The sequence below is a fragment of the Gallus gallus genome, chromosome 14, assembly GCF_016699485.2.
Source record: "Gallus gallus isolate bGalGal1 chromosome 14, bGalGal1.mat.broiler.GRCg7b, whole genome shotgun sequence".
NCBI classification, from domain to species: Eukaryota; Metazoa; Chordata; class Aves; order Galliformes; family Phasianidae; genus Gallus; species Gallus gallus.
The window spans coordinates 947,076-971,294 of NC_052545.1; the positions used below are offsets into that span (position 1 = coordinate 947,076).

The 24,219-nt window shown below is 42.9% G+C and overlaps 1 protein-coding gene across 19 annotated transcripts; it reads right to left on the minus strand.

Annotated features, from left to right (window-relative positions):
* Positions 1-4,518: 4,518 nt before the first annotated feature.
* USP42 (ubiquitin specific peptidase 42) lies at positions 4,519-23,843 on the minus strand. Of its 19 annotated transcripts, none has more exons than XM_046900897.1 (19): positions 23,683-23,843; positions 22,465-22,566; positions 22,012-22,129; positions 20,289-20,523; positions 19,380-19,580; positions 18,099-18,209; positions 17,840-17,942; positions 17,617-17,684; positions 17,380-17,450; positions 16,805-16,887; positions 14,661-14,772; positions 14,190-14,330; positions 13,897-13,997; positions 13,306-13,444; positions 12,073-12,804; positions 11,670-11,758; positions 9,504-10,991; positions 8,727-9,019; positions 4,519-6,307 (listed from the first exon to the last, which is right to left on the minus strand). In XM_046900897.1, exons 4-19 carry the CDS (start codon positions 20,512-20,514, stop codon positions 6,294-6,296), a joined length of 3,972 nt encoding a protein of 1,323 aa, XP_046756853.1. In that variant the 5' UTR covers positions 20,515-20,523; positions 22,012-22,129; positions 22,465-22,566; positions 23,683-23,843; the 3' UTR covers positions 4,519-6,293. The 19 variants fall into 19 exon arrangements, with proteins under 19 accessions (XP_046756853.1, XP_046756850.1, XP_046756848.1 ...); XM_046900894.1 differs by having other exon boundaries at positions 22,012-22,169; XM_046900892.1 differs by having other exon boundaries at positions 23,024-23,843.
* Positions 23,844-24,219: the final 376 nt, after the last annotated feature.

The following is a 24,219-nucleotide window of genomic DNA, read 5'->3' on the forward strand; positions in this document are numbered from 1 at the left end:
CTTTTCCTCTGCTGTTACATCCAGCATCAGCACGCCGACCTGATGCACCCATACAATTTCCGAAGATGTGTAAGGAAGGAGCAGAGGCTGCCCGAAACCCTGCAGCCTCCAATGATGAGTTTGGATGAAGCTTTTCTTGGCCCTCGCCTTCCTTAGCCTTCCAGGATGACATTGCTCTGTGTTCCACTTGGGTGGTGTTATCACCATTAGACTTCTGGTTTTAATCAACAGATCCTGAGCATTCAAATGTAGTTATTTATAATGACGTGTGAGCCAAAGAGGATTTAAAAAGAAGACAGAAACCACCCAAAGGTGTTAAAACAAACACCAGTTGAAAGCCCTTTGAGAAGGTGTTATCAGGAGGTTTCAAACTAATGCTATTTATTGCACTGTTTTTAAAAGCATTTCTGACCATTTACCACAGGATGCTTCTTTGTTTTGTTCTGTTTTACAAAACAGAAGTTGATGTGTGTGCTCAGACGAGTTAATTGTCTTCTGTTGCTCAGTTATGAAGAACAGATAATGGAACACTTGCTGTTCTCCTAGGAACAAATTGAAGTGTGAGTTCTGTGGTGTCAGATACTCTACTGTGCAGCTCCAGGGGCCGCATCTCACAGCAAACTCACCTCTGTGTCCCCACGTTAGGAAATTCTGCAGTGCGACACAAATGATCACCTTCAGGGGGACTTTTAATGTGGCTCTGTGGGCTGAGGACCCTCCTGTACGATGTGCCAGATGTTGCAGAATTTATTTCTGTGGTTGTTTCACAAGTGATTTGTTTTCTCAGGCTAAGTCATCAGACCATACATAGCGAAACCCGCTGACTTCAAAGGAAATGCTGCTGCTTTTTTGGTTTGAGAATCTAAAAATCTACTGTTGGTGTGAACAGGTGCCTGTGGGTTGGAGGTACTGAAAGGGGCCATGCCCAGGCCCAGGGTAAGCCTGGCATGGGCAGGAGGCATTTTGAAAGGCCTTTTGTGGAGGTCTGGCTTTCTTTGTGAGGCTCCTTGGTACTTGTATTTCAAAAAGAGAAACCTTTGATGAAGAAAAGACGACCCTTCGGGCTCCAGGGCTTTGTGGTGTTAGCAGGGTGTGAGATGGACAGTGCTGCAGGATTTAAGCACACGGTGCGAGCCAGGGATCTGAGCGTGGCAACAGGGACCTCACAAAAGCATTGGAAAACCACCACCAAAGCCTCTCTCCACCTCTTGCTTTTCCAGGGGATGTGATAGCCCGGGGCTGAAGTGTTACATGTAACTTTGGGTAATTTCTTTGATGGCACAACCTCAGTGGGGACACCAGTGGGGTGAGCGTCCCGTGGCACGGCGCTGTGGGCCCGGGCAGGGCTGTGCTGGGGATCACGGCTGCAGCCTTGTCGTGCTGGGGAGCAGAGGTGGGCAGTGAGGCCTGGGGCAGCGATGGAGCGCTGTGGTGCTGCATTAAAGGCCCCCAGGGCCCCCTGCATGCACTGCGGTTTCTCTTAGTGCCGCTCAGACATTCACGTCCAGCGTTGGTAAATGAGAACTTCTGTTTTGGTCTTGGATCATTTGAGAAATCTTGTTTGCTAATCTTTAAAGGGAGCCCTTCTGCTGTGCACACCAACTATTGTAAATGCTTTATTTTCCCATCACGCTGCTGTTAGCTCAGGAAGAGCCATCAAAATGTTAATACACACAGCCAGGTATTTGTTTGAAAGCTCTGAAAGGCGGCTCTGACGAAACACTGTTGCACCTTTCCAAAAAGCTCACCAGACAGGTTTGGTTTGCTCAGCAACGCCTATGCAGCCTTCTGGGAAACGGTTTTCCTCCCCTTGCTCGTGGTAGGATGGGAAGGCCATGTGGTGCATCGGGTCCTCAGCAGTTGTGAGGCACCCCAAAATCCAGTGCTCTGCAGACTTGTGGAGATAGGTCTGATAGCTTTGCCTTCTGGTTACCCCGTTTTGTCTCAGGGCCTTTGGGCTCAGCGTAGCTCTCGCACCCTTTCTTGGTCGCTCCCTCTCCTGAAGCTGTTCCCTTGCAGGGAGGTTTGAACAGCCTGGGACCTGCATGCCTTCTTGGGGATGAAACATTTAAAAATGTAACCGAAAGAGAAAATAGGATTTCTAAAATGAGAAAACAATAACAAATGGAAAATATAGTTTTTAAAAAAGACAAAGGTTTCTGTAAGAACTTCGGGTGAAGGGGATGAAATAAAACAGCCTTGTTCCAAGAAAGCATTTGGGTTTGAGCAAAAACTCCATTATATGGGGTGTGCTCATGCTTAAAATTAAGCACCTATCTGTTTACTCTGACGATTTGGACATTGGTGCCACGCATGGGATTAACATACACCGAGTAGGAAAACTTGCCAGAGAGCATCTGAGTCCTTTGAGAAGGAGTTTATATTGGTTTCTGGAATGGCTCACCGCTGGTGCCCTAAATATGAGAGTGGGGCTATGCCAGAGGGCCTGGGCACACAAGCACTGCTTGTGAACTGCTGGCGTTGGGCTCTGCGGATCCCAGCTGAGCTGCGGTGAGGCAGAAATTCCTTCTCCTCCCAGCTCTGATTCCCCCAGGCTGCCGCGTGACATTCTCTGAGGCGGTTTCAAAATGTAGGGTCTGAAAAATGACCGTGGAGATGCAGGAGGCTTTTTCACTTGTTCCTTTGGATGGATCGTAAGAAATTTCAGCTGACTGCAACATCAGAAAGGTTTTGGGATCCCATTTCAGATGGGATCTGTCCCCGCATTTGACATTTGGGGCATCTGTTGTTTTTTTGTAGAGCGATCTGCCATGAGGCTGGACGTGCTGTCTCCCATCTTCTCATACATGTTTTGCGTAGATCAGTGACTGAAGAAATTGCTTTATCTTTAATTAAAATGTGCAAACCTTTTAAACTGAGCAGAAGGTAACTGGTGGAGAAAGTAAGCTCAGGCAAGCAGGTGTGACAGCACCCGCTTGGTGGGGCAGTGCGGTGCCAGGGCTGGGATTATTACCTGTGATTCCTGCTTGTGAATCTGGTTTGAGGTGAACAACGGCTTATGGTAAAGTGGAGGGATTCAGTGGGTTAATGTGCAGCAGAAAATAAATCTTGACAAAAGCAGATTCCTCCAGAAGGCCTTGGTATGCCTACATAACTGAGTTCTGATGGTGCCTCCGTGGCACGGCTGCTCACAGACCTGTTGTGTGTCAGGGGTTCCAGGGAAGGGGAGTGACAAGCAGCCGGACCTGGGACAATGAGCACAAAGAGCAGGAGACGGGCAGCGAAGCTCTCTCAAGCAGAGGAAAGTCACTATCAGTTCAGTGAATCATGGAGTGCCTGTCTCTGCTGTGCTGTAAAGTCCTGGCTGCTATCAGGACTGTACTTTAGTCTTTTGTGCGTGTTCCTTATCTAAATTTCAGCCGTCTCAGATTTGGGACTTTGGTTGAGGGGATGGGCTGCTCCCTGTGAGCTAGCTCGCTTGTTTCCAATGGAAGTACTTTTCCTTTAGCCCCAAATTAGCACCAAAGAGTGTTTTTAACATGTGCTTCTGATTATCACTGGGGATTAATCCCCAGACACAGACTAGGAACTTGAGAGTAGCCCTGTGGGAGGACCTGGGGGTCCTGGTGGATGAAGAACTGACCGTGAGCCAGCAGTGTGCTCCTGCAGCTTGGAAGGCCAATCGATCTTTGATAGAGCAAATTCTCAGCTACAAACCACTGTTTTTCAACAGTCACCACCATCAGTTATGCATTTTTGCCAGTGATGAACGAGGGCCTGCATGCTGCTCTCACAGAAATCTGTGCCAGCAGAGGTGATCTGTCACTGCCGCTGAAACGCAGCCCTGGCCGTGCTCACAGCCCTGTTCCATCTCCATAAATGTTCACAAACGGCCATGAATATCAACGGGGGCCATTGTTTCTGCAAGGCGGCTTTCTCAAAAGCAAACCGTGGCACTGTTTGCTATTACACAGCCTCCACTTACCAGGAATACCTGCAAGTTAATGGCTCAAGGTTTTTTTTTTCCGTAGAGATTAAGATTTGATTTTACAGATGGATTCTAACTGCTCTTTAAGTGCCATTCTTTTAGGGACAACTTAAGTGATCAGGCTAAGGAGAGGAAAAACCTTCCTTCCACTGCAGAATCTATTTCATAAAGTACGCTACAGGCGCTGATTCGTGAGGAGCTAGAGACTTCCATGTCCTTTGAGAACCACTCCAAGGGAAGGGAAGGCTTTGCACGTCCTTTCCCTGAATCTCAGTCACACGCGTGCAGCAGCACCCGTCTCTGCTGGGCGGGCACCGAGCCGTGCTGGCAGCAGTGGCACCGCGGTGGCTCAGCGCGGAGCTCCCGCCTGTTGGGTCGCTGCCTCCACCGCGCCGTGCGGCTCCCGGAGCTCCTGCAGCCCCAGCGGTGCCGGAGCACACACAGCAGGCTGCTGCCGCACTCCGTTCAGACATCCAGCCCAGGGCTGTTCATCGGACAGAGACGAGACACCAAACCTCAGAGCCAAAGGACAAAAGAGGAAAAAAAAAGGCAGATACAGGACAGGTGCGTGTTTTCTTTGTCACGTTACTTTATGTAACTTCACATAACTGTTGCCATAGGAACATTATGCAGGGTACACTTATGGTTTGGCTTTACGGTGTTCTCCACGTACCAAAATCTCACTTAAAGTATTTAGTAAAACGCAACCTCGCTCCTCCCTTAGTGCTGCACAGAGCAGGAAGCTACTGCTGAGCTTCCGACCTGCTGCCCGCTTTTGGAAGCTTCTAACTCCAGAGAAGAAAGACTTCTGCGTCCTCGTGTAGGCAGCTGAAGTCCCCATTACTTATCTTCTCTGGGCACACCGACAGCATCTTCTCACTACCACCAAAAGGAAGATCTGATTTCTTGATTATCAAACACACTCGGTAAGCTGTCAATTCACATGACATATTGCATGTTAAATAACTCAAGTAAAAATTCACTTTAACTTTGCTGTATTTATATACTATATAAATTTTACATGCTATATATTTACAGTGGGGCAAGTGCTTTTTATCTTTAAAAAAACAAAGATCAAACTTTAGACATCTCTGAACAACACAGCTTGTATAAACCAGACAGATTATTCAGATGAACTGTATTTAATACAGGTTCCCCACTCATCTCCTGATGCAGGACCAGTGAATAATAAGTGCATCACAGTTTGATAGCATTTAATAATAAAAAATAAAATCACAGTATGAATTTGTCTGTAACTAGAAACCTTAGAGACGAAACAAACAACTGAGACTTGAGACAAGTGACACTATAAAAAAATGTAATAAAAACATATGGGAGTATACAAATAGTCTGAGAGATACATTCAGAACTGCATATTCTGATGGTTACGTTCCGCTTGCTGAAAACCAGAACACTTTCTTCCGATCTTGAGTGTAATTAAGATGTGAAGTAAATTAGTTTCTAGTGTCAGACGTCACAGAAAAAGGATGAAGCTCTTGCAGAACTCTGCAGTTGTTGGAGAGCTTGAGAAATCTTAAATAAGTCTTTAAATTAAATATACAGACTGTCAGTTGCAGATTTTATAATTCCGTGGTTTTCCTGGTCGCTCTTGCACCAGATGTCTAACTTGGAGTAACATTACATGAATAACACACAATCAACCTGAGTCTGTAATTAAGCAGCATTTGAGATGTTCTATTCCAGGGCATTAGTTTCAGTGAGATTCACATGGTAATTTACAATGTCCAGCAGTTGTAGAAAGTTTCCACTCTTTTGGATTAGAAGTACATTTTAAAAAAGAAAGTCTCAAGTTAAAAACTAAAAAAAAGTTCTTTCATGGTAAAATTCTTCACAGAAATCTGAAGCACCACTTATGATTGGGTTTTGTTTCGATGGTAACGTTACCGTTTTGATAAATTCTAAGCTTTGATGGTTAGCGTTGTTTTGATAATGTTGAGTTGTCGGTGTTGATGGCTAAAGGTCTTGGTCTGGATTGATGGTTAAAGTCACTGATGGGAGCGTTGGATGCTTTTGATGGTTAAAGTCACTGATGGGAGCGTTGGATGCTTTTGATGGTTAAAGTCACTGATGGGAGCATTTGGATGCTTTTGATGGTTAAAGTCACTGATGGGAGCATTTGGATGCTTTTGATGGTTAAAGTCACTGATGGGAGCATTGGGATGGCTAAAGCAGTTGGTTCTGATGGTGGAAAGAGTTTGTCTTTGATGGTGAAAAGTTGGTGGCTTTGATGGTTGGTTTAGTTTGGGTATTGAAGTTTGAGTATTGAAGTTTAGGTTAGTTTGAGTACTGAAGTTTAGTTTTGTTTGAGTACTGAAGGCTTCAATCAGTAATCCGCATCTGAAAGACAAAGAGAAGAAACATCATTCCCCGCTGTGAGACTCAAGGTGCAGCTGCCTGCCTCGCTGCTCCTACTTCTAGATGCAGAAGTCCTGAAGCTGTGTGCAGTTTGATCAGCTCTGTGACTGCAGGGCTGAACGGACTGGGAAAGGCTCCCCGAGAGCCTCACAGAGAAGTGCCTCTATTTCAGTCCTATGCTAACAACTCTGCTAACTGCACAGAATATTAGGACAATGCTTTAACAGCAAAGGGCACATCTTATCTGAAGGTTTGCTTAGACAGCATCCTTGTTTTATTAATGATCTTGTGGTCAAGCTGATCAAATCTCAGCCAAAAAACCAGAAGCTTTCAGAAACTTGCTAGAGAACATAGGAAAACAGGAAAACAAGGGCTTTAAAACTTCCCCCTTCTATCTGCACTCTCCTTAAGCCACAAGATTTCACCAGGCATTTCCATTCTTACTCATTTATTCACAGTAACACGAGTCCAGGTGAAAGGCACAACCTAACAAGTCCTTCTCAGTCCTTCACTACACCTTCTTACTCTATTTTTGATTAGTGTAGAAAAAAAAAAAGTTTGCCATCTGCTGGCCGGAGAATTCACTGGAGCCAGAAGAGCGTGAGAGGAGATGCACTGTCACCTGTGCTGTTGTTCCTGATTGATCAACTAGAACAGAGGTACTTCAAACTTAGTACAATTGGGATTTCTTTGACATTACCATCATAACAAATCTGTTTTTTACAACAGTGATTGTCCTCATCTCTTTTTCTCAACAAAGGGACAGATATAATGTTAAAGGTTACGGTAATGTGTGGTCAGACAGCCTCCTCCAAAACATCCTATCTTTAGATTAAAACTTCCGGTTGTCAGCGTCTTAAAACACAGACGTGTTCCTCAACAACTGCACTTCACCCGGGAAACTTTGCAGTGCCTGAATCCACTGACTGTGGCAACTTACATCCCTATCCAAAGAGTTAATTCCTTTGCTTCCTGTGACAGGATGGCATTTTCAACCCTGGACTATTATTGAAAAGGATTGCCAGGGATTGTTAAGATAACTGATAACTATGGGTAGGTATAAAATGTCAAAGTTCAAGATGAAGCTTGGCTTTGATAGCAAGCTATCTTCTTCAGAGATTACTTCCGTTACCTATAAGAGGCAAACAGATTTGGATGGGGAGGGAGATCGATTTTAAGAGCAGATGCAGTCTTGCCAGTAATGCAGCTGGTATTTTTCAGAGTATTGCTACCCTGTACACACAAATATTTGGATTATGTATGACTACATTAAAAAAAAAGTGAACCTTTAGAAACTTTACAGCCCTGCTGAATCAGCATATCTCTATAGTCCTACAACTAAATCAAATGATGCTAATTGATGCAGCAATTTATCCTATTGCAAGTGCTTATTAAAATACCTGAGTAACTGGGCCTGTGACCTCATGTCAGTAGCAGGCATCTAAGGTTGTTTTTAAATAACACATACTCTGTTTAACTGGTGGAAAATGTTGTCACATTTGATGTTTAGAGGCTGAATTTGTTGCAGTGTGCAGTCTTCATCATATAACACTAGAGCTAATTAATTTAACCTGTATTATCTACTGAGAGTCCAGGTCAGGATGATGAGAAGAACAGAGCTCAGCATGAATTCAATCAGGGACTCAGTTTGGTACTCTCTGTATAGAAAACTAAATACAAACTTGACTTTTTTATACTAAAAGTGTGGAAGCAGCTATGTTGTCAGCCTGTTTCTTTGTACTTTAACCCCATACTAATAGGAAAAAGAACTCAACGAGAAGTAAAACAACAGCAGGAATTTAACATATTTTCCAGGCGTTACATCGTAAAGGGTTCTCTGGGGGGTTAAGAACTGTGAATTCAGTGCATTTAGAAGGCAGATCTACATCTGAAACAAAACTGTGTCAGTATTACCACCAACTTAAGTTACTCTGAATAAGCAGTCAGCACTAGTTCTGTCTTACAATAAAGCTGAATAGTCTATTATTTAAACAAATTATTCTGGCAGTCTTTTTTAGGAAGATGTTGTTTTAATACAGCAGTACCAACCTGGAAGACTCCTCTCCCCTCTCAACTACTCAGCTTCCTTATTTTTTCCAGTTAGTTGGACTGAATCTAATATGATATCTTACATCTCTCCCTCCTGTTCACCATTTAACCTTCAAATTTAAACCCAAAAGATTTGTTTCTCCACCTCTTTACTTCAGACTTTGTCCTAGCGATCCTTCAAGCATAGGGGAAAAAAAAAAACTGCCTATTAAGCTCTTCCTTCTCCTTAAATGTTTGTGCAGACTATTTGGACTGTACATACTACAAAGATTGCAGCAAGCATTTAAAGATGGTTTTAATAATCTCTATATGAATTAAGAAAGAATTCTCTAAGCGTCCAGGGGCCCCTTACCTTTAATATACTCTTTGGATGCAGTGGAGATGTAGTTCTCGATTTCACTGGCACAGGAAGAAGGCTTCCCTTCCTTGTCGGGTTGTTTACTGCCCTCATTTCTGTATTGCTCACGTAAACAGTCAGCAGGAGAGCAAGATCCTTCCTTCTCCCATGTTTTCTTCAGGAAACGAGGATCTAAATATTCCAAGAAGCCTTTCAATTTCCTGATGTGTTTCTTCTTTTTCTTTTTTTTCTTACGTCTGCGATTGTCATTGTCAAAGTGGAGCACAGAGAAATCCGAATCATAAAGTCTGAAGGAAACATGCAAGTTAAAAATAGAAAAAAGATGTGGCACTTGATGCATACACGAAATGTTATTTATTTTACCACAGGTGATGATTTGCAGCGTGTCAGCTATTTTGTGGTACTTTGTGCACATCTAACTTTAGATGCAGCAAACTTAAGCCCTCAGATTGAAGGACAATAGATCCTGTTTTGTAAACGAATCGCTAACATTGGCTAGTTCTGGAACATATGCTATTGAAAAAACTGTTTTAACTATTCAAGAATGGTATGCAGATGTGACTCTAACTATGTGGTCCAAATATAGTGTTGTAATACAATTCAGCAATATCTTTCCTATCTTCAATCGATCAACCTAATAACATGGTCCCCAGCCTGATCATGCTATAAAACTAAGTTAGAAACAATGAAAAAAAAAAAAAAGGAAGATATGAGAAACACCCAGAAAAGAATTAGGAAAAGATTGCTGAGTATGCTGGAATCCTTGCTTACTTGTAATCCTTCTCTCGATGTTTATCTTTGGACTTCTTTTTCTTCTTGACTTTCTTGTATTTTTTCATCTTTTCATCATCCAAAACCTCTTTTTCTATCTTTCTGCTTTTCCTTTCTGTTTCACTTTCACTGCTGTCTGCATATTTCCTTTTTCTGTAGCTTTGTTTTTCATTTTTTGGGGAAGAGTCCTCAAAACGTAAATGAGTTAACACAGGTGGAAGTATATGTCTTTCATAAGAATACTTCTCAGATTGCTGCTGAGGTACTGAACAGTGCCGGGAGTCCGCTCTGTGGCTGCTAAAGTGACGTACATCCTCCTCTCTAGAGAGTGAGTGGTGAGGCCGTCTGCTTTTGTAATGATAATCCTTATGTGACCTGCTGTAAGCTTGACTTGATCTGTCAAAATCTTTATTGTAATGGGAGAACTTTCTTTCTCGACTATCTCCTTTTGCATGAGAATAATAGTAATCATTGTAGTGTCTGCATTTTTGCCATCTCCAGGGTTCATCTTGATAGTACCTTTCTCTGCTCCAAGTTCTCTCTCCTTTGGAATGGTAGTATCTATTCCTACCTTGTTCTCGTCCTCTGCTTCGAGATCTGTAATGAGAATATTTCCCTGAGTTTCTGCTGACATCAGGGCTGCTTCTTTCGGTATAGGAAGATCTGTATTTGTTTCCATTGCAATAATCCTGCTTACGACGATTTTGCTTATTTGTTTCCACACTACGAGAGCACCTCCTCTTGTGGGAATGACCATCTGGTTTGCTGTTTTGCTTCTCTCTCTCCTCTGTATCAGAGTGTTCTCTTTTTCTTCGGTAGTGCTCTTTGTCAGTTTTTTTAGACTCATATATATGTTTATCTTTTTTCCTATGCTTATTTTCTTCACAATTCCTATTAGTTGGTCCCTCATTTTCTCTAGAAAATTGACTCTCCAAAACTTTATCCAGCTTTGTAATAGAAGAGTCATTAACAGGTGGTACTTCTACATAGTTATTAGATATGTCCTTTGTATCTTGGCATTTATCTGCAGTATCCAGACATGCAGGTTTTTTAGAACTACATTCAACATCAGACTTTATAGAGGAAGCCTGTCCTAATTCCTCTTCAGTCTCAGGAGACCCTTTGATATACAAAGGATTTTCTTTTGAAATGAGATCAGGTTCTTTTGATCTTCTAGGTTTGTCTTTGTCATCACTGTCTTCAGACTCAAAATTTTCAAGGAATTCATCTTCAGTGTCCAAGGATCTTTTCCTAACCTTGTGCTGACCATTGATATTGAGTTGTGCATTATCAGCTTTTGTCATAATACTTTCAGCAACAACTTCTTTGGTAGAAATGGTTTCAGAATCTGATTGAATAAAAAGATTCCCAGCCTCACAGCTCAAGTCACAGGGAAGTTTCCTGGATTCTTCATAGACCAACAGCGCTTCCATCACTACTGTTTCCATAAGAGAATCGTTCTCAGAAGATTTCTGAGGTCCAGGGACACTGCACCAAAAAAAACCAAAAAAAAACAAAACAAAAAAACACTTTTGTTAAAAGAGATGAATGTAAAAAGTAAAATTCTGTTATGTGAAACAACAGACCAACCACAACGCACCCACCAAAAACCTCATGGCTACTGGAACCCTCTTTAAGACACTCAATTCAAACACTTATATTGTGATTATTACACCCTCCTCAGCTCTCAGAAAAAGTGCTTTTTTTCCATCTTGCTTGTGATTGCATTGCAATAAGACAAACAAACAGAAAAGCCCAACACATCTGTCTGTTTCCACTTGCTGCTCTGACTACCATCAATAGCCAAAACTGATCTGCTCTCCCATTCCAACTAGAAGAAACAACAATTGAAACACAGATTTCTCGCTGTCTCCCAAATGAGAGAGCAGGAGATGAAAATTTACATTTACACATGCTAGTGCTGTAAAAAAGGAGAAACAGACAACATTTCTACAGACAGTGGAGGAAAATGGAAAAACATTCTATGAAGAAACAGAAGTTTTCTACGGGGTGCCAACCTGTGCTGATCACCAGTTCTGCTCATAACACTAGACATATGGAATAGAATTCTCTTACTGACTTACACCTTCCAATTAAAGAGTATGTAGGCAGGTAAAACCATGAACAAGTAGCATAAATCTTGTAATCAAACAGTTTTCATTTTACCTTATTTCCTCTGACAAGCTGTTCAACTGGCCGTATGTAAAGGAATCTAAGATTATCTCTTGAGGGTCTGGAGACAAAGCTATAGGCATCTACAATTAAAAAGTAGAAATTAACAGGCAGAAAAAAGTGGTATTTGTAGCAGTATTGCAGACTAGTGTTTTCAGAATTTCTACATTAAATGTAAGCAAGATTGCTTTGAGTTATATGTGCCAGCTACACTTTACATGTAATTCCAGCTTGCCCCCCAAAATATATTTTATGAAATTTATTAAGTTTTATCTTAACTATACTTAAGTTGGTATGTTCTAATATTAGTTCAGCTCTGCAAATTATAATGGGATAACATTAAAGAACCTGAATACATCATATGTGAGACATTCTAGATGGAAAAAACATAACTTACTGTTTCAAGCACTCCATTGGTTTTAGGAAATAACATTTCGGAAGGTTTAACAGGTGGGACTTGGCAACTGGAATCATCAAGTTTCAGTCCATTTTCTTTAGGTTCATTATCTAAACTATTAGCACCATTTAGTGAATCATTTTTTGGCAGCTCATGTTTGGATCTTTCCTCTTCAGCATTCTGACACGAAGAATAGGAGTTCTGCAGTGTACAGACCTTTCCAATCAAAATTCCATTAGAAGATATAATGTTGCAATTCCTTGTAAATAAGCCCTTTGAAGACTCGTCCTCAGGTTTTCCTGAAGATTCTGTACCATAAGAGACCATGTTATCAGAGCTGAGTTTAGGATTTCCATTCACCACTGGCTCAACAAAAATTTCATCCGGAACTTCTGAAATATTAGTAGCAAATAACATTGTAGATGCATTTGAGGTAGACTCTGCTGCAGAAGAATTTGTAACTGTGAACGAAGGAACAGACTTGTTTAGCTCCTCCTCCTCCTCCAGAGCACGGAGACAGTCAGGCTGTGACACGGTCTGACGTGCAGGCAATTTGTTATGAATACTGATAGTGATCTTCTGTTTTTTTGATGGGTCAGTAATGGAAGGCCTGGTAATGGCCCAGTTTTGAACACAAGCTGTGGGTGGAGCTGAAGATGGCCTTTTTAAGGTGACACCAACTGTATTGGGATCCTCTTTTAAAGATCCATTTCCATTTAAACGACTTGAATTCTGTGTTTAAAAAGAAGAGATTGCAAGATGGATAAATGCAAGTTATCTAAACACCTACAAAGGAAGGAACACCACACTTCAAATACAAAGGCAAGTCCAATAAATGGTTACTTCCTAGTTTCCTTTTACTGCATAATACTTTCAAATGAATGTCACTTTTGAAACCCATTCAAACAACACTGTGGAAAGCTATTCCCAAATACACTTATTTTCCCCTTTAAACATACCCTGAAAACCCCAAAATAATTGTTCTGGTGGTCAGATATAAGACAAATGGATTTCACTGTCTCACCTAAAGTGACACTGCTAGGAAAAATATTCTCTTAATTATTTAAGCATTAGCACACTATTTAAATAGTAGCATAAGAACTGTGAAGAAAGCTGCACAGTGGGAAGGAAAATAAAACTAAGATGCTGAAAACAAATAAAAATCCCACACTCCACTACCAATTTCGTGCCATTATCTGCTCCCCACCCACCTTCCCTACTCTCCTAAATTACCTTAATCATATGAGGAGGAAGTCGTGGTCCCATAAAGCCAGCCTGCTTACTATTAGTCCCCCTCTGGCCAAGGAATGAACGGGGATAAGACGGTGCTGGTAAGTAAAAAGCACGTTCTCCAAGTGTCAAATCGTAGCGCCTTCAGAAAAGAGCAGTGATCTTAGTTTAGAGTTTGTCTTTCAGCCTACTGTTGGATTAAATCCTACCCAGTAGTTTTAGAGGAATAGTTTATAGGACACAGAAGTCATGTATGGAAGACTTAAACAAGACTACGAACTAAAAAATAGATAATGGCTTTCCTATAATCCCTTTCAGAGTACTAACTCAGTCTTAACACTACTTACCACCTCACTTTCTCCCTTTTTCTAAATTAGCCAGCTACACGTAACAGCTACATAGCAATTTGCACAGAGCAGCAGTTTAAGGCCAAGCAACAAACACTAATAAATGAGAGGGAGTTTCAGGTTAGACAGAACTGAATTATACCAATAGTATTTTCCTAGAACAGAAAGAAAAATACTTGAAAAGAAGAAAAATGTAAATAACAGGAAAGTAAACATGTTCTGAACACATTTTAATGTTTGTTATTACCTGATATAAAACAGTAAATAAGCTTGCTGACCAAGAACTGTTTTGATGTTACTTTGCACTACTGAAGCATCATTCATCTGATACCAAAGTCCATCAGCAGCCTGCAAGTAAGGACAATGGTATCTTTAGATAACTGCTTGTTTTCCAAATGAAATCCCTAATGGGACACCACAGAACAACATATACACAAGCATATAGTGAAATCTTCTGCTCTAGAAACAATGGTTACCAATAACACTTTAACTGGTTTACCAGCACAAATTTTACCGTGCTCGAATGATGTTGATATCTACCTTTATGAAGCAGAAATAGTGTCCGGCATGAGAATTGACACCACTATGTACTAAAACGGCATATAAGGCATAAATGAGTGGTTCTCCAATTGATTGAGACATATAAGCTCGAAGATCCAAATACTCAGGGTATTTTACTTCCTAAAGAGAGAACAAGAAGATACAAACATTATCTCCAAATAGTTCATTTTGGCTAGCTTGGGAAACTAGCCTGGGAACAACATTTCCAAAAAACAAAGACGAGAATTACAAGGGTTACTCCAAAAGTAATGCCTCCTGTTTTATGATGTCAGCCCACAATGTCGGAGGTGGCTGTTGTTGGGATGGCAGCAGAGGCTGAACCTTCCCACCAGCACTCCGTGACATGCTGTTGCCATGTGACAGATGGCAGCAGAGGGGCACTCTGAATATCTGGCCTTTGGAAATGTCCAATTCCAAGACGATAAAGTAGTACTGCAGCTCTAAATATACCTTGTTGATTTTTCCACCCGTGAAATTTGCAAATCTTTTCAGTGATATCGTGAGAACATTGGAAGAGCGATGTATTGTAAATCTCTTTGATGCTGGCACCATCTTCTTGCATCTTAAAAACAAGCACAGACAGCTGTTTAAAAACATTCTTTTTTTTTCCCCCAAATCAAACAAGTTCTGACGTCTCACAGATGCTTATGCTATTTGAATGATATTTACTTGCATAATACGTTTTTTTTCTTTCATAAATCCATACACTGCTTTTCAGGTTTGTTAATACAGAGAAGATAGCAGGATATAAGAGGGCATCTCTACAGAACAAAAAAATAAAGGATTTAGACCATTTTCTTTTGATAGCCAAACAAATGTCTGAACATGTACTTTTGTTATGCCTAAAAGAAAAGGCTTCACAACAGCTCAGAGTGCAGCATGAACAGGAATCTGTCACTAGGTTATAGCACTGGATGGTAAGGCAAGGTACCATTTCTTGTTACACAAAAATGGCTACTTGGAACTCATGTCCTGGATAAACTTTCAGCTTTCTAGTGAAATACAAATACTGAAAGTGGAACAAGGGAGCCTCAGTCCTCAGGACTAGTTACAGCAAATCATTTCCAAAATAGATCATCTATCAACATCAAAAATACAAGAGAAGCACAGAGTCATTCTACAGGAGGGAGATGTCTTTATGTACTGATGTTGCCTAGAAAGACACTGAAACCATCTGCAACTCTTTGGAACACAATTGTTAATTTTAAGTTTGGTACATTGCCCACTCAAAGGTAGGATCTAGATCTACAGTGCAAGCAGCGAAATAGAACAACTAGCACAAAGACTTCATCAAGAAAAGTACTGTTGATAGCTAATAAAAAGAAAGAATAAAAGTGCCTCTTTTCAAATTCTGCTGTCAAAATACAAGGCAGAGAGTTCCAAACCAGAGGAGAATGCCTAAGATCAAAGAAGAACCCCTTCTTCAAAATAAACAAAAAAATCCAAGCATTTTATAACATTCCATGAAAACCATAATTAGATACAGAGTTTTAAGGCAGTCACCTTTACTAGAAAAAAAAAAAAATGAAAAGACAAATGTCAATTGCAAAAAAATTAAAGGAATAAGATAGCTTATAAGCAGAGGACAAGGTACTGTACGTGCACAAGGCTGTTCTTTCTAAATTCACAAAAAGACTGAGAATCCTAGCTTCACGTGTGACCCAGAGCACGTTAATGAAGGGCTGTGCAATTCAGATGTGAGGTGCTTATACATGTTGCTGTCTAGGATCCACAGACTAAAATGAACTCAGGGTTAAATTACTTTAACAACCTATTGGATGCTCTTCATTCAACATACTAATTTTCTTTCAGTTTTCCAACAACAAAAAGCAGACACTGCATTTTGCATTTGGAAGGATCAGACAGAAATCCTACAGAAATGAACCTGGCAAACTTTGCTTTCCTGAGTGTATGTTTGAATAACAAGTTGTTTTGCCAAACTATATCATACAGACGTTCAATTACTTCTCACATACACAGAAATGTTTTTCATATCTTAACTTGATACGCTTTCACCAAGTGAAAGTTAGGTGGAAGGTGGCTCATTTGAGACAGCAGTGGTCCACATCTTACATTTCAAGAACTGTTCAAGGCACTGTACTGAGAGCCAGCAGAGGCTGCTAACATGACTTATCATGGAGCCAGCTCGCACTCACTGAGACTAAGTCTAACTTTGTTTCCCAGGGAATGCTAGGATCTTCAGGAACCTGCTGTTGCCTTCCATCCCAAATTACTGTCCACAGCTCTCTGATAAGAAGCAATGAGCTGAAGCAGACATCTTTTAGCTTCTGGCAATAGGAATATTTCAGCTCAGAACACACATCTAGGAGGCCTGACAAGCTACAGAGCAGACAACGCTTGAATAAAATAATGTCAGCTAATGGCTTCACTTCTTACATTTACAAAATATGTATTACTTTCAAGTTTTGAATTATTTAACTGCATTAATTCTTTATACAAAATGAAGCGAAAACAACAACAAAGGAGCTGTGTCTCATCATTTCCAAATGAAGTAAAAAAGTAGCTTATGGTCTAATTCATGCAGTACATTAATCCAGTATCTAGTATGAATATGTAACTAGTAGTAATCTTACTTGCTACATTTATAGCAATTTTCACCGTCCAGCTGTTCGGGTTTCACAAATTGTTCTAGAGCTTTGGTAACAGATGAAACTGTCTGGAGAGGTAAGAAAGAAGAGCATTAAGTCAAAGTTCCAAAGACTTACTAGTAGTTTATGAGAGAATCTTGCTAATTCATACTTAGGAGATCTACTATGAACCAGCAAGCACTGTGAAGAAAGAAGCAGAAAGAATATGCTCAGCACATACCTCATTTGAAAGTGATCTTACTTTGAAACTTTTGCAATACCACAGACAGCATCTGCAGTGTACTTTGTCATCAATAATGGGGACCATCAAACTAATCAGTCTAGTCATTACATTTATATTGAGGTAGAACAACAAAGAAGTACAACAGTATCATCATTTGTGTGAATACAGTATGTATTCTTCCAGCGTAAAGCCAATGCAGATGTGAAGATCCAATCCACTTCCCAGTCACCACTCGGCTCTTGTTTTAACAACATATGTTTTTTAAGTTGAATGAGTTTACTTTAGACAGTTGTACATGTATTTAGACATCTTGAACTATATCTACAAAACATCTTACCTTTATATCCAGAGGTATATCAAGGAATGCCTCGTATGTATCCGAAACTGCTTTGCAGTTCAAGCACTTTACTGGATTAAAAAAAAACAAAACACAACAAATGCTTTTTTAACATGTATAAGAGACTAACTGCCCAATGTCCAACTAACGATACATACTGCTTGAGTCACACCACAAAGTGCTTTACTATGAAAGATACAGATCAGTTCCAAGGAGAGTAATATTGTTTTAAAGTACCTCTGGATCTTAGAAATCCTCCAAATATTTGATGAATGATGGTGGTTGCTTGAGAAGATCTGTCTAATCTGGAAATAAATGATAATCACACCTCAGAAGATTTGAGGTACAGAATGAACTTTTCAAAGAGTTTTATGAAAGCCATAGGCATAGACTTTATGACAGTGAATAAAGAACAAAAAAGTGCTAGAGAACATACAGAAGGTAATTCACTTATGCTTACATGGTACATCCATGCAAACAGGCTTGCTGCATAGCATCAACAGTGAAGCGTAAGAACTCGTGCGCGTCTTCCTGAGCGCCAAAACGGAAATGTTTTCCAATTCCTAATAAATAAAAGGGTTATAATATTTACCTCATATAAAAGTGAAAGAAAACTATATTTCTAAAACTTCTCTTCCATATAATAACAAAACTATTTGTACGCATCGTCCTCAAATATTAAAAGATATCAAAAAAGAAAAACATCTGAAATCACTTACGTTTAAGTTCATGGACAACAAATGCAGGCTTGATGGCATCGTGAGCACAACACAGGACTCGGTTAATGTGAGTTTCCATAGTGCACATCATGCAAAAGCCTTGATAATTGCCTGAGTGGTGAAAGAAGAAAGCATGCCAGTCTAGTGATATATACATAGCTACAAATAAATAAATCTTAACTGAGGACACAACATCCATGCTCCATTCTGTTCTCCTAAGATGCCGATATCCCAGCAGTCTTGTGACATTTTGTTACACAGAACTCTATACACAGAGTAAAAATATCCACCAAGCCCGTACTAAAATGCATTTTCTGATGAGAAATCTAAAAAACTACTGAAAAGTCATTTTTTTTAAAGGCTGACAGGAACATGAACTCCAGACATAGACATGAGGAGAGAATATTTGACACTGATGATGCAGCATTAAGAGAACGTGTGTTATTTTCAGCACATTGCTGTCAGGTGAGCTTCTTGGTAGAGCTAAGAATCCTTTGGGAGAAAGGAAAGATGAAAGTAATGGATGTTATAGTACTTCTGCCCTCCTTTTTTCAAAGAGATTCTTAATTGAAACAATTTTTACATACGGTAAGGAAACACTTAAATTCCTAGGAATAAATACTAAGATAGCAGATTAGAAAGCATACAGGTGCCTTTGTAAATGCACACATATACAGGCATGATAAGAGTCTCCTAGGCTTAAATAAATTCAAGTATAAAATTCAAAGAAAAGAGTATAGAAAATACAAGACTTTATTTAGGATGAAATCAGCCTACACTTTAATACAGTCCTACAGAAATTTCTACTTGAGTTGGTAAGAGCCCAGCTCAGACTGCTTTCTACAGAGAGTTTTTTGTTGTTTTTGCTGTTGTTGTTTTTCAGCTGGGTCAACAGTGATCACACCATTTATTCCAGCATAGCGTACTACGGAATACAGGCTGTGAAGACTAAGAATCTGTGATGCCAGCACCCTAAGTTTTATCACCTTTCTACCGGCAGGAAGCCCAAATGCCAAATGTTCATGAAATGCATTATTTTCCAATGCATTTCATTATTTATACGAAGTAAGAAATCATCTTTTCTTTTTTTTTTCTTTCTCACCATGCTTCATTAAATGCAAAATCACTCCATATGCTGCTCTGAGCCCACTGTTAATACAATGTTCAAAGCCAACTTCTACAGGTAAAACCAGACAAGTACAGTTTCTTCACAGAATCACTGTTGCTATTTCAACCTCAGAGCTGTCCCACAGATTTCAAATGGTGTTACAAAGTACTCACACGACTGGGTGTGCTCAAGGGAGAGCATGTAGTTGGCTAACGGGGGTGTGTAGGTCAAACACTGTAGAGCAGAATTAATAAAGCACGTATTGCCAAGATTGAAGAGTCCAACTCCAACATTTTGTGTTTGCTGCCAATCCATACAAATCTTCTCAGGTGGAAAAAGAATCCTTTGTGGTGGAGCAATTCCATCATTAATGACTGCAAGAAAGTTGTATTTTAAAACATAAGGGCTTTTTGCTTGTTTAAAAAACAAATATTTAAACAATAGCATTCTGCAGGAGCACCCACAAGAACCAACAATAATCCAAACCAGAAAGGCTTATGGACAGCTTTAATATCGCCACTCCAATTTGCTGGTCAACACACTGTGTTGGAGAAAATCCACATTTATTCATCCTTTTTAACTTTTCCAAGGCAAAACAAATTATCATTCTGATTTTACTAACTAATGCCAAGTTCCTTTCCATCTACAGCTACTCATTAATCAAATTAATTTCGGATTTTGAAACTATATGGCAATAAATGGAAGGACAACGTAAAAACAAGTAACTATCAGAGGAGACAGCCCTATAGGTATCAGATCTTTCCCCGAGCACTGTTATCATTCAGAAACTTGTGCATGGCAACAGCAAAGCACACTTTTCTTTGCAAAACAAAAAGACATGGATGAATCTGCGCATTAAAAATTATCCCCATACTTCAGCATAGACTGTAAATATATCAAGATCAGGTTCTGCGACACCGATCTGCTTCAGCTGTCTTAGTGAACTCACTAACTTGAAACCTACTGTTGGAGCCTTTATCCCCGGCAGTCCCATTTCACATCAGTGCAACAAGTAAGAACTGCATTTCCTACTTTTGTTTTACTTTGAAGAAAATGGAGGCACTATAACAGAGCACACTTACCTAAATCTCTAAGGGCAAAAGGTTTAGATTTTTCGGATGACCTACAATAAATAGCACCTCCACGTCCTTGGTTCACAGAGACCTGGTTCGGATCTTTTGCAGGTGGTATCCGGCCCCAATTTGCAGTGCGTGACTTCATATTTTTAGCACTGGGCTTCTTGGATTTACCAGATCGCCTCGATGAGGATTTTTTAGACTTAGAAGATTTTGGCTTAACTATGGTCATTGTTCATATCTGCAACAGAGACAGAAATGCTGGTTGACATAAGAACGTCAGCGCTATGCAAAGAAAAGAATAAATTCTGTCACTTAATCTCAAATAAATAGCCCGAAGAATTGAATGGCTAATGTAAAGGACTTAAAGAAAACCCCAAACATGCAAAATCAAATTTCTATCCAAACTCTATCGACTCTACCTCAACTCCTGCACAACTGGAGACTGATGGCATTTTCACTTTCAAGGGATTTCAATCTATTACAGTTATGTGTGTTGTTTTTTTTTTTTTAATATAAAAATGTACATGGCATTCTCTGAGGGCAACCAGTTATTCACCTCTTGCTGGTGTTAGAGCACCACGACTTCAAAGCCTGCCTGTTTCTGTTCTGTGTGCACAAAAGTAATTGCATTTAGCTGCTACTTTTTTACTTTCTTTCCAGCACTAATTTTCTATCTCGCTGTCTACTGCATCAATCACAAGGGGTTTCTTGCAATTCTATAATAATGGCTTTTAAATACTATTCTATAACAGCTGTTACACACTGTTCTCACATCAGTTAGTGATTCTGAGTCAGTCTGTGAGGGCAGTTGGGTCAGTACCACGAGGTGTGCTTTCCCAGCCAGGAGGAGCTGTAAGCAGAGGGACATCCATGCCCTGCCATGCTAAGATTCAGGAGGAGATGCTCGGCCTCACTGCACTCCTGGGAGCTGCATACCTCTGAGCCTCAACGCCCAGATAAATCTTGGGAAAGGAGAGCAAGAAAATGCCCATGCACTTCTTGCTGCTGGAGTTTCTTTGGCCCCTCCATGAAATACTGCTTTGGGTATAGCTCTGACAGCAGTACTCGTGCTATTTTGCACCTACCAGACTCACAACTCCTACTATAAACTGGAAACTTAGATGCTTTTTGGGCTATCTGTTTCAGTTCCACTTTGTAAAGTTGTATTTTCCTGCTGTAAAACAACAGAGGAATGTAAGCTATGAAAAGGAAACGATAAAACAGACCCTCAGCCCTCAAGGATGATGTCAATAACTGATTTAAAGTCCTTTCTGAAACGCTGCTTAGGTTTCAAGATGACACCACGTTAAAGACGTGTAATTGTGTATATGCAGTAAGGAGCTGAACACTGACGTGAGGAGTTATCACCGTCTATGGGTAAATGATTGCTGCTGTCCTACTGCAGCACATACGTTAGGTGTAGGGAACCAACCTAGGGGGGGTTAAACCATCAGCTCGTTCCTTACACTGGAGTGACAGAACAGCGTGAAGTGGCTTCAGATTTATGGCAAAAGTTGTTTGCTATTTATTAGATTTATGATACAATGAACAAAGCACAGTAAATTTGAGAACTTCTTTGAGTCCCAGAAATGACAGCTTGTGTGCATAGCCTCTAATTACATATTTCTCTCTTTAAATCTTCAGTTAAACATTCATCTCAAACCCACTCCATATACATTTTCCATTTCAAAGAAAACAATATGCAAAACTAAAAAATTCATTTAACTGAGAAACGAAGGCATCCTTGTCCTACGGGAAGACTAAGGCGGCAGCGCCTGGGCTCAGTGACTTTCAGATAAGATCCAGTCTTCAAACTGCAGATACCAGTGACATCTCCTTTTTTTCTGATTGAAAGGGAAAATGTTTCAACAACGTATTTAAAACCTATTTGAGGGACAAGAAACAGAATCAAACCCGCACCGAAACGGAAGAACATTACTGCACACAAACCGGGAGCGCTGCAGTGACCGCGAGGCAAAGCTTCCACTCGGCCCCCCCGGGCTCCATTGTTACATACAGACAGCACACGGCAGCGGGCGTCAGCGTCAGAACCGATTAAGCAGGTACGCTTTTTCAAAATACATCGATTTCTAATCTGGCCACGACACCTCTCTGACAGGAGTAGTAAAACTATCGATATCGGCAGCGTTTCCTTTTCCGGTATCCTACAGATACGTACATACGCGCTCTGCTCCTACACCACTCCGAACATAAACGGACACGCTTTGCGTTTCAGGTGTTATCTCTGCACTTTCGCCTCAGCGGACTTTTCCTCAACACACTGAGAAGGAAATCAGACGTCAGCGGTTCAGGTAACGCCGGAGGCGCTGCCCCGTCCCGAGAGGAGAGAGCGGAGCGGCCGCGGGATGTGGCGCTGCGGGGCCGGGGCGCGGATGGGAGCGGGCGATCTCCGCCAACCGCGATGATGCTGTGATCCTAAGTCACGGCTTAAGGCTTTGTACACAGCACCGAGGGAGCGCTCACGGCGCGTCTTATTGCAAAATGAACGTTTTCGGCAGCGGCTGTAAAAAGCAGTACGCGCGCACGGAACAAAACGAGCCGTGGGGGTACGGCCGCAAACGCCCGCGAGGCAACGGCCGCGCGGCCCCTCCGCCCTCCGCCGTCCGCCCGCCCCCGGCAGCTCCCCGCGGCCCGCACCGCCCTGCCCCGCCGGAGTGCCGCCCCAACGCCCGCCCTCCCGGCCCGGCTCCGCTTCCTTTCCCTTCCCTCGTCCGTACCCGCGCTTCACGGCCTGACGGCGGCTGGAGCGGGGAAGGGCTCGCCCATCGGAGAGACAGTGACCATGGCAACGGGGCGGGGAAGGCGGGGCCAGGTTCCACGGCGCCGGGGGGGTGGGGCGGCGAGGCGAGCCGGGACCCCCCGCGCGGGCGGCGGCGGGGCGTGAGGGCGGCCGGCTCCGTGCCGGGCGGGAACAACGGGGCGCCGCCGCGCGGCATTTGGGCGACGCGAAACCCTCCCGGACGCGGGACGCGGTGCCGGGTCCGCACGCCGGCGGCGGAAGGAGGACGGAGAGGCAGGCGGCGGGCGGGACCCGGCGCGTAACAGAAAGCGGCGGGAGACGGCCGGTCCCGGCGGCCCGGAGGGCGGCGACGGCGCGGGGCTGGGTCGCTGTGCCGCTGTATCGCTGTGCCGGGTGCCGGGAGCGGCGCCCCGCCCCGCCCGGTGGTCCCACCCCCTCCGGCCGCCCGCGGGGCAGCGGACGAGCGCCCGGCGGGGTGGGGTGGGTCGGGCCGAGCCGAGCCGGCGGCTGCCGCCGGGCGCTTCCCCTTCCTTTTCCCGGGCCGGCCCCTCCCCCCGGCCCATTGATTTCCAGGCGGGAGGCGCACGCGGCGCTGCCGGGCCGTGCCGGGCCCGCCGCTCCCCCCGGCCCCATTACCTGGCTCGGCCCCGCTCGACTCGGCGCTGCCGGGTCCCCCTCGCCGCAGCCCCCACCTCAGCCCGGCCCGCTCCGCCTCCTGTTTCAGCCCGTCGGGGAACAATGACGTCCCTCCGCCGGCCTCTTGCATCCGGGGCCCGGCGCCGGCCGGGCAAGCGGGCGGGGGGAGGGAAGGAGGCGGCGGCGGCGACGGGGGGAGAAGCGAGCTCCTCCGGGTCACACGGGGACCAGCACCGCCCCTGTGCCGCTGCCGGGAGCCGCTAGGGGGGGCTCGGCGACCCCCGCTCAGGGCCGGGCCCGAGGACGCCGCGCCGAGGGCTGCTGGAGGGCCGAGGCGGCGGCGGCGGCCCCACACGGGCGTGGGGTATTTCGCGGCCCCCGGTCAGAGAAGGGGCTGTGGCGGCCCGCGCCGAGCTGGGCTGGAGCTCTTTCCCGGCTCTATTTGCCTTCCTCCGGTTTACACCCCCGCGCCCGCTTAACATTTTTCCGTTCTTTGCTCCAGGAGCGGCCATAAAGTGCCCGCCCAGGCCCTGGGCC

What these genes read in the sequence shown, in the direction of transcription:
- USP42 (XM_015294266.4), bottom strand. Translation starts at nt 20,514, where the DNA reads ATGACCATAGTTAAGCCAAAATCTTCTAAGTCTAAAAAATCCTCATCG. An exon ending in TGTTTGCATGGATGTACCAT is followed by an intron (nt 17,685 to 17,839) that starts GTAAGCATAAGT and finishes ATTTATTTCCAG; the next exon opens with ATTAGACAGATCTTCTCAAG. An exon ending in CCAATGGAGTGCTTGAAACA is followed by an intron (nt 11,759 to 12,072) that starts GTAAGTTATGTT and finishes TTTTAATTGTAG; the next exon opens with ATGCCTATAGCTTTGTCTCC.